The following is a 9,815-nucleotide window of genomic DNA, read 5'->3' as shown; positions in this document are numbered from 1 at the left end:
TCAGAGTAACATGAAGTGAGATGTCTCACTATGGGATGCGCCTCATCGCGGAGCAAACAGAAGCATTAATCTCATTACGCCAATCCTGATTGGCTGGTGATCTTGACGTCAGCGTCAGGGAATCCACCCCCTATAAGTAGCTTGCGCTACGCCGCATGCGTCATTCAAAATAAGCACCTCTTCTCGCTTCACCATAGCAAGGAGGGCCGTCTGGTGAGACATCTCACTTCATGTTACTCTGAGAACTGGGGTTACGTAAGTAACCTATAGTTCTCATTCATAACACTCCGTTCGATGTCTCACTATGGGATATTGTAGCTCCCGAATTGCCAGACGAGCTTATCTCAAAAGTCACCAAGACCAACCAGAACTTAACAGTTAGAGCTCTAACTCAGCAGGGGGCCCAGCACTGCATGGGCCACACTGGGAGCAAAGACGTCTAATCTGTAAAAGCGGACAAAAGTGAGCGGCGAGGACCAGCTCGCTGCTGCACAAATGTCTTGGATGGAAACACCCTTGAACAAAGCCCAGGATGTAGCCAGACCACGAGTCGAATGAGCACGCAAACCCGAAGGTGCCTGCAGACCCTGACTCGTGTAAGCCAAAGCAATTGCCTCCACAATCCAGTGAGAGAGCCGTTGCTTAGTAACAGGCTTGCCCTTCTGAGGGTTAGCCCAGGACACAAAGAGTTGGTCATTATGACGAAACGATCTGTCCATATAAGTGCGTAAAGCACGGACTGGACATAGCAAATTCGGCTGCTGTTCCCCGGAGGGACACAGCGGCGGAGGAAATACCTCAATGTCAAAGGGGGTACATGAACCAACCACCTTAGGTATAAAGGCAGGGTTGGGCTTCAGCAACACTCTCGTTAACCCTCGGGCGAACTGAGTGCATGAAGGATGTACAGATAGCGCATGAATGTCACTGACTCGCTTGGCGGATGCCAGGGTCAGTAACAGCACTGTCTTGAGTGACAGGTGCTTCATGTCAGCTTCTTCCAGGGGTTCAAATGGGGCTCGAGTGAGCCCATCTAAAACCACTGTCAAGTCCCATAAGGGCACCAGTGACCTGGAAACAGGAAGGAGCCTGCAAGCTCCCTTCATAAAACGGCAGACCAGAGGATGCTGGCCAGCCGTCTTACCCTCAAAACCCACATGGCATGCAGCAATAGCAGCCAGGTAGACTTCGATCGTGGAGAAAGCTCTGTGTTGATCAATTAGGTCCTGTAGAAATGATAAAATCACTCCCACAGGGCATTGAAAAGAGGTGTGCCCTTTTTGAAGGCACTAGTCCTCAAACACCCTCCACTTACAGTCATAAAGAGACCTAGTGGAGGAAGCAGGAGGACCGGAGGCCAAATGTGCGCGAGCGCGTCCACGCCTAATGGTGCGTTTTGATCGCGCATTGAAAAGAAAAGCTGACAGTGAGCATTTTCTTTTGATGCGAACAGATCTACCGCGGCTCGGCCGTAACGCACCCACAGCTGGCTCACAATCATTGGATGTAGAGTCCAGTCTGCATATAGTGGTACACCTCTGGACAGCAGGTCTGCACCGAGGTTCATCACACCCGGTACGTGCGTCGCTCTCAGAGAGAGGAGACGGCCGCAGCTCCACAAGATCAGTTTGCGTGCCAGCATGTGTAACTGGAGAGAGCGCAAACCCCCTTGTCGGTTTATATACGATATTGTGGTCGTATTGTCCGTCCTCACAAGGACATGGTGTCCTCTGAGAAAAGGCAGAAAGCGTTTTAGGGTGAGGAACACCGCTAAAAGCTCCAGGTAATTTATGTGCGACCGCTGGAGGTCTCTGCTCCAGAGACCCCTCACCGGACGACCTTCGTAAATACCTCCCCAGCCTGTCAGACATGCGTCTGTGGTGACCACCTTCCGTGAAAGGACAGCACCCATAGGCACGCCCCGTACCAGAAAAGTCGGGTGCAGCCAGTGGCGCAGTGCCATTACGCATTTCACAGTAACCATCACTCTCCGTGCTCCATGACGCGCGGGGTTTAGTTTTAGAGCGGCTACCCAGCGCTGAAACTCCCTCATGTGTAACCGTCCCAGCCGTACAACCAGGATGGCTGACGCCATGAGCCCCAGTAACCGCAGGCATGATCTGAAAAGAACATGTTTGCGCAGCTGGAAATGAGCGAGGCAAGCTCTGAAAGCTTTCACTCTTTCCGCTGACAGGCGGGCTGGGCACCGAGTTCAGGTGTAAACCCAGGAAGAGTACAGTCTGTGCCGGGCACAACATGCTCTTTTCTGTGTTTATTATGAAACCCAGGTTGAGCAGTTGCTTTACGAGGACATTTGTCTGCGTAATAGTCTCCTGTTCCGACTGTGCGAGAAGCAGCCAGTCGTCTAGGTAGGTTGCCAGGCGAATACCCTGTTGTCTTAACGGGCTATCGCGGCTTCCGTACATCGTACAAACACTCTTGGACTGAGAGACAGACCGAAGGGAAGTACTCTGTATTCGTAACAGATCCCCTGAAATGCGAACCTCAGATATTTCCTGTGTGGGTAATATACTGGGATGTGGAAATACGCATCTTTCAGGTTGACTGATGTAAACCAGTCGTTTTGTCGCACGAGACGCAGCAGAGATGTGTGAGTGAGCATTCTGAATTTGTATCTTCTTAGATATTGTTCAGAGCCCTCAAATCTAGTATTGGCCGAATTCCGTTCCCTCCCCGTTTGGGAACGAGGAAATACTTGGAATAAAAGCCGCTCTGACTCTGCTCGGCGGGTATTATAGATATAGCCTCCTTTTCTAGAAGTGAGAGAATCTCTCTTTCTATAATGTGGGCTGACTCCCCTCGGGCCTGTGAATACAGAACGCCCGAGAAGCAAGGGGGGGTGACAGCGAATTGGAGTCTGTAACCCCGTGTAACTGTCTTGAACACCCAAGCAGACGTTGTGAGCATCTTCCACTGTTCGCTCCTTAGAGCCAGCGGAGATGTCACGTCTTTTGCCCTCTGAGTCTCTATTTGTTGTGTTATGGGGCCCTCTAGTGTCTGAACACGGTGGTACCCCGATTTGACAGTCCCCACCGACACTGCGCATGCGCGTGACGGAGGTGCCTTCACAACCCCAGCCGGCACTGTGCCTGCACGTGACGGTGGTAGCCTCACAGCCCCAGTCGTTACTGCGCATGCGCGTGGCGGCGGTGCCTTCACAGACCCGTTCATCATCCGCCTTTTGAGAGAGGCCGTAGCTGCTCTCAAAAGGGGAACAAATGTGGGGCTGTTTATTGGTTTTATTGTTTTCTCTTTCATTTTTCTGAGCTGCGCCCTCAGCCTGAGGCCTGGATGCGTCAGCGGAAAATGCTTTATCCGAGAAAACAGAGCAATATTGTGACATGTGTTTTGGTGCACTTGAGGATGGCTTTGAGGCATCTCTCGAGGCAGCGGGAACACATCTGGAGCTGGGGAACCTTCCAGCTCCGTCACCGAGGGAAGAAGAGGAGGCTGTCAGGCCGCCAGCTTCTTCTTCCTCGCCTGCTGGCCGAAATTCCGGGTTGGCTGCGCCTGGGCTGCAGCCGGAACCGGAGACTTTCTGGGCCAATTCGCCCTCGTCTCCTGCCTGGGCTGGGGACTCGGGGCGGGCCGTGACCTCTGCTGTTTCGGTACTTTAAACCGAGCAGCTGAGGTAGATTGGGCGAGGGACTGCCGCTGTGAAGGCAGCGGCTCGACCCATCGAGGAAGACAGAGGTGGAGGGCCTCGTCTTCCTTCTTCTTGGACTCGCATCTCTTCTGCATAGAAGCGAGCGCAGATCCGAAAATCCCCTCGGGAACGATGGGCATGTCCAGCACATCCTCTCTTTCCCGGTTTTGGGAGGTTGGTGAGGTTGAGCCATCTAGCTCTTTCCTGCACCACCATAATTCCCATTGCCTTTCCCGTGGCCTGGACGGCGCAGCGTTGAACGCGGAGACAGATGTCCGTGATCGCGGCTATCTCGTCCAGTACTGCCGGTCCAGGATTACTCGATAGATCCTCGCAGAGCTCCGCTTGGTAAGCGGTTAGCAGCGAGGAAATGTTCAAAGCCCTGGCAGACAATGCTGCGGCTCTGTAGGACCGTTCAGTCATGGTTGACTGGAACCGGTCCGCCTTTGCCGGCAGCGTGGGGTTCCTGCTCGGTGTAGTCGCCATCCTCGGGAGGAGGTGAGCTGCCACCAGCGGTTCCATCGGCGGTATGCGGAGCAGGCCGAGCCTCTCCATACCGTCGCAGTCTAGGGGAGGAGGCACCCTGGATTGGGGCCTTGTTGCTGAAGGGCCGGTCTCTCCACGAGATCGACACCTCATCCAACATCTCCGGGAAGACCGGCAGGAGTTGCCTCTTTGTCCTCGTTGCTTGGGGCAAAATTTTCCCCTCGTAACGGGACCTGTAGGTCTCCTTGGCCATTTCGGGCCATGGGATGTCTAGGCTGGCTGCGGCACGCTGACACACGGCCTGCAGGTCTATACTCAGACAGGGCAAAGCTGGTGTGCTATCGCCCGGGAGAGCAGCCATCGCTCCCGGCTTTGCAGCCTGAGCTGATGACACGAAGACATCATCGTCTTGCTCATCAGAGTCGGACAGGAGGAATCCAGAGGTTTCATCCTCTTCGTCCTCCATGTAGTCCAACTCCGGGACATCATCCGCGGGCGAGACCATGGTGAGGTCCAGTTGGGAGCCCCAGCTTGACACAGCGCGGGGCTCCGCTCGCACGTCCCTCGCTGCCACCGAGTCCCAGCCTGACACGGCGCGGGACTCCGGTTCTGCAGCTGCCACTACTGATGAGCCCCAGACCGACACAGTGCGGGGCTCCATCTCTGTGGTGGACGCCCCCGTGTCCTGATTTCCGTCCGGTAAATCAGAGGACATGAGGGAGTCCTGACCCGACAAGCTAGCTTGGCGTGCTAGCCGTCGGCGGAGGCTCTTGATGGTGAAGCGGGCACAATGTCCGCACGAGCCGGGGTTGTCGATAGCCTCCTGGGCGTGTTCCAGCCCGAGACAGGACGAGCAGACCTGGTGTGAGTCTGTGCCTGATATCTTCAACCCGCAGCCACAGAGCCGAGCCTCCGAGTCCCTGACTCCTCTGGTGTGAGGGAGAGAAGCGTCCATCTCGGTCGCCGTGGTGACGGCGTGGAGAGGACCCGCTCGTAACAGGTACGTTGCTGAGAAAAAATACTTCCCCAACTGTCGTTAATCCGGAGAAAAAACGACGGTGTAGAATTTTATTCTCAAAGAATATTAACTGGTGTGTTAATACCCTTTTTATCTTCCCCTCCTCTGGTGTGAGAGAGAAAAAGAAAAAACGTCCTCGCTACCGTGGTGTCGGTAGTGAGGGAAGACAAGCTAGCAACACGTGTGTTGCTAGCTTGAAAAAATCAAAACCTTACCTTTATTCCCGAGGAGAAAACGGCGAGGTCGATTTGCAATACTAACTGGTGTGTTGGTATTAACAGTCTTCTTGCAGAAGTATATATAGAAGTAGCCGGCGAGCGCCCGTCGACCGAAGGTTAGCTTCGTAAATCAGTCTGTGGACCGTTAAGCTAGCTAGCTACTGATCTTTTTCGAGATGTGCTCTGAAGCGAGAAGAGGTGTTTGAATGACGCATGCGGCGTAGCGCAAGCTACTTATAGGGGGTGGATTCCCTGACGCTGACGTCAAGATCACCAGCCAATCAGGATTGGCGTAATGAGATTAATGCTTCTGTTTGCTCCGCGATGAGGCGCATCCCATAGTGAGACATCGAACGGAGTGTTATGAATGAGAACTGTTACTGTGCGAGTACGTTCACATTTTATTGTCCACTAACAAGTCCTTAAACAATGCCAGAGCAGCCCATAATGTGTTCCTGTTAGTGTGTACTTCCTGTCTGCCATCTTCTGTCGATTGACGTCCAAGGCTCTGTCTTTAAAGCTCTTTCCTTATCTCCCTTGATTCTCCTTTGCATTATTTGTTGCTAAGCAGCTGTGTGTTATCTTGTATTAACAACCTCTGCAATTTCAAAATTGACCAATCAGAATCGAGTATTCTACTTAGCTGTGAAATAAACGAAAGTAGTGCAGGAATCTTCTTTTTTTTATTGTTCAATAAATAGCTATACATTTATTTTATTATTTAATAAAGCACAAACCGCTAAGCTGGAGTTACAGAAGACTGAACTGGAGAAGCAGAAGACTGAACTGGAGAAGCAGAAGACTGAACTGGAGAAGCAGAAGACTGAGGGGGACAAGCTAAAGCAACAACTTCAAGGTAATGTGTGGACAAGATCGTGGCTCTGACAATTTATAGTGAAAATTATTTATGATAGTGTATATTAAAGGTCCCATGTCATGGGCATTTCCACTGATCATAATTCCATTGTGGGGGTATACTAAAATACATTTATATTGTGCAATTTTCCAAACTCACATTGGTTTCTCATACAGCATCTCTGTATAGTATGTGTATTCACTCTCTGTCCCAAACGGCTTGTTGGAGCTCCTGCCCCCCCCCCCCCCCCCCCCCCCCCCCCTCCCTGTGAGCCCAGTGGCCGTCTGCGAGACAGCGAGACACTGTGGAACCCAGCCCGAAACACACACACACACACGCAGCCTGGCTGGGAGTTTGTGTGTGTGTCCAGGCTGAGTTCCACGGTGTCTCGCTGTCTCGCCGACCCCACACCAGTGAGCCAGCTCACAGTGTCCCGCTCCTCGCAGCAGCGAGCCTCGCAACGTCCCGCCGAGTGAGTGTGTGTGTGTGCGTGTGTGTGTGTGTGTGTGTGTGTGTGTGTGTGTGTGTGTGTGTGTGTGTGTGTGTGTGTGTGTGTGTGTGTGTGTGTGTGTGTGAGGAAGTCCGCGGATTGGTCCAAACGTAACGGCTCCGCGTACGTAACGTAACGTAACGACACCAATCTGTGGAGCCGTTACGTTTAGTCACTATACCGGAAATACGTCACTATACCCAAGAAGTAAACAATGGAAAAAGAGAAATCTCCAACGAGGCGTTACTCGCTACAGGGTGTACTTTGAGGGTTTGTGACTCTGCAGACCGTTTACATGCATAAAAAGCTACATAACACACAAGGGGACGGGTAATAACCGGAAAAGCATGACATGGGACCTTTTAGGAAAGGAGAAAACCCTGTTTGAGCAGACACATATATTATACTATATTATACATGTATTTTTTAAACATAAATATACCATAGGCATAGCAAACCTTGATGAAGACAGTGATGATGAAATACTTGAAACTATCAAACTCTATTTCTGTCAGACACAAATATGTAATGATGTCACTTTGTTCACAGAACAAGCAGCAGAGCTGATCACTGTGAAAGCCAGGTCAACTGTCACAGAAAACCAGGTGGGGGCTCTGAAGAGAGACGGAGAAGGTAAAACATCTAAACAATAGGTTGAATTTTGTAACATATGTACGTATTTTTAAAGCATGAATTCACAGTAGGGAAATAAAATCTCTCTCTCTCTCTCTCTCTCTCTCCAATTCGATTCAATATGCTTTATTTGCATGTATGTCAGGTGAACAATATTGCCAAAGCGTCATGGATAATACAATCCAATAGTGATATGATGGTACAAAAAAAAATGCATTCATTAAACATTTTACAACAATATATTATTACAAAACCGCAAGTATGAAATGTAAAAAGAAACAAAGAAACAAAAGAAAGACACATGAAGTAGAGTCTCTCTCTCTCTCTCTCTCTCTCTCAGTCAAACAGGTGGCTTTCTCAGCCTCTCTGTCGGCTTCAGACTCAACAACTATCGGACCATTTAACACTGAGACTAATCTGGTCTTCACATACGTCTTCTCAAACATTGGGAATGCCTACAACCCAAACACAGGTACTCAAACTCAATCATTTAAAATTAGTTTTAGGTTTTCGGCTATGCTGAATAAAATACATGATCAGCAAACAAATCGATAGTTACCTTCACTGACAAAAAAATGTCCCACAGGTTTTTTCATTGCACCGGTGAGAGGAGCCTACCACTTTGAGTTCTACGTACATGGTCCCGGTGATCCTTCACATCCTTCAGGTGCTGTGTTGTTCAAGAACGGAGAGAGAGTTTGTATTGCATATCAACATCAGCCTTCAGGTTCGGCAAAATCTTCTAATGGTGCCACGCTGCTTCTAGAGGTCGGAGATGTTGTGTTTTTGCGTTTGTGGGAAAACTCCAGGATACATGACAATATACATCATCATAGCACCTTTAGTGGTCATCTACTTTTCACCATGTGAACAAATAAACCGTTTTTATTTTATGTCAGTACTTGTTGAAAAAAGTGTCATTTGTGTCATACAATACACTTTTTAATCAAAGATATGTGTGCATTTAAGTGTTTTGGCTAAATGTAGAGATCACAACAGTCGTTAAGTTAATTTGTGTACCTTAATATAAAGTGTTACCATTAATAAAAAGTGAAACCTTGTAAAACATTAGCAAACTTGTCTTTATAAAGTGTGTCATAAGTTAGTAATTTGCCTCCAAACCTTTTATTTTATGGGCAACAGCATTTACATACATTTTTTAAAATGTACGAATGACAGATGGATAAACTAATGATAGATAATGAAAGCTGTAACTGTAGGCCGATGTCATCCTCCACATGTGGCCTCTGAATGCTTTGCGATTTCCACTTTCCCCCATTGGTAAAAGACAACAGAGCAATGAGTCACCAAAGTTAAAAAGCTTTCCCTCTGTGGAAATGAACTGAAGTGTCTCAAACCGCATTAAACACTTATTATTTGTTTGCTGATGGATGGCTCTCTTTCTCTCTCACTCTGTGTGTGTGTGTGTGTGTGTGTGTGTGTGTGTGTGTGTGTGTGTGTGTGTGTGTGTGTGTGTGTGTGTGTGTGTGTGTGTGTGTGTGTGTGTATGTGTGTGTGTGGGGAGTGATAATAATGCATTTGTGTGTGTTTTTTTATGAGCTAGAAGACGAGAGGGTATCTCTCTCAGCTGCATACATATTAATAACAGTTGGAGTGTTTGGTGGGAATACTTCTCCTCCAATAGTACATCATACAGGCGCATCCCCACACACACACACACACACACACACACATCTGAACAATCATGATTTTCTCTATGCATCTCTACGTCTCTCTCTTGCACATGCATCCACATTAGGATGGATAAACGCGGCAAGTATTTCCACACACACACACACACACACACACACACACACACACACACACACACACACACACACACACACACACACACACTCTCTCTGGGTTGGATAAACTTCCTTATGACAGCTAATAACTCCCCTATTCCCTCTGGTCTTAATTAAGGCCGGTTATTACGGAGTGTTTGATGCTCCTCTCCCTCCTCCTCACACTGTTGTACAGCTTGATTCCTTCATGTTGTCGAGAGTCAAATGTGGAGAGAAGGGAGGCAGGACAACTTCCCCAAACTCCACTCTGCTTCACTGTTGGGGGTCCGGGCAACCAGTCTGCATCCCACACACGTATATGCATGCAAACACACACACACACATATAATTATCATTCCCTGTTTCTTTTATGCTTTGCATTTAAGTGTCTTGGCTCAACTTGGCTCCCTGCAATGTGTAGATGTTTTGGCAGTTCAAAGTTAGGAGCTGTGTGATGGACGGAGGGAAGAAAGCGGTCATAAACTGGACTTGAACCCTCAACATTTCAAATGTCAAGGGTGCTCCTTTTTACATCAGCAGAAAAAAGTGTTTTCAGAAATGTTTTCCAATTCAACAGCCCAAACACAAAAAACTTGTTCAAACACACAAAAGAGGAAAGCCATGGATGGAAACGTTGTCGTCAGATATATCCTGGTACAG

The 9,815-nt window shown here is 48.9% G+C and overlaps 1 protein-coding gene across 2 annotated transcripts in view; it reads left to right on the top strand.

The window, feature by feature from the left end:
- LOC307036631 (uncharacterized protein) overlaps window positions 1-8,756 on the top strand; it is a 32,611-nt gene extending 23,855 nt beyond the window's left edge. For both annotated transcript variants that reach the window (XM_079677115.1, XM_079677117.1), the window contains 3 exons: window positions 7,285-7,368; window positions 7,709-7,840; window positions 7,955-8,756. In XM_079677115.1, coding sequence (XP_079533241.1) covers window positions 7,285-7,368; window positions 7,709-7,840; window positions 7,955-8,238 — 500 coding nt within the window. In that variant the 3' untranslated portion in view covers window positions 8,239-8,756. The remainder of the gene's footprint in view (window positions 1-7,284; window positions 7,369-7,708; window positions 7,841-7,954) is intronic.
- The last annotated feature ends 1,059 nt before the right edge of the window (window positions 8,757-9,815 follow it).

This window comes from Notothenia rossii, assembly GCF_949606895.1.
Source record: "Notothenia rossii genome assembly, chromosome: 4".
NCBI classification, from domain to species: Eukaryota; Metazoa; Chordata; class Actinopteri; order Perciformes; family Nototheniidae; genus Notothenia; species Notothenia rossii.
This window is presented reverse-complemented; position numbering and strand designations above follow the sequence as displayed.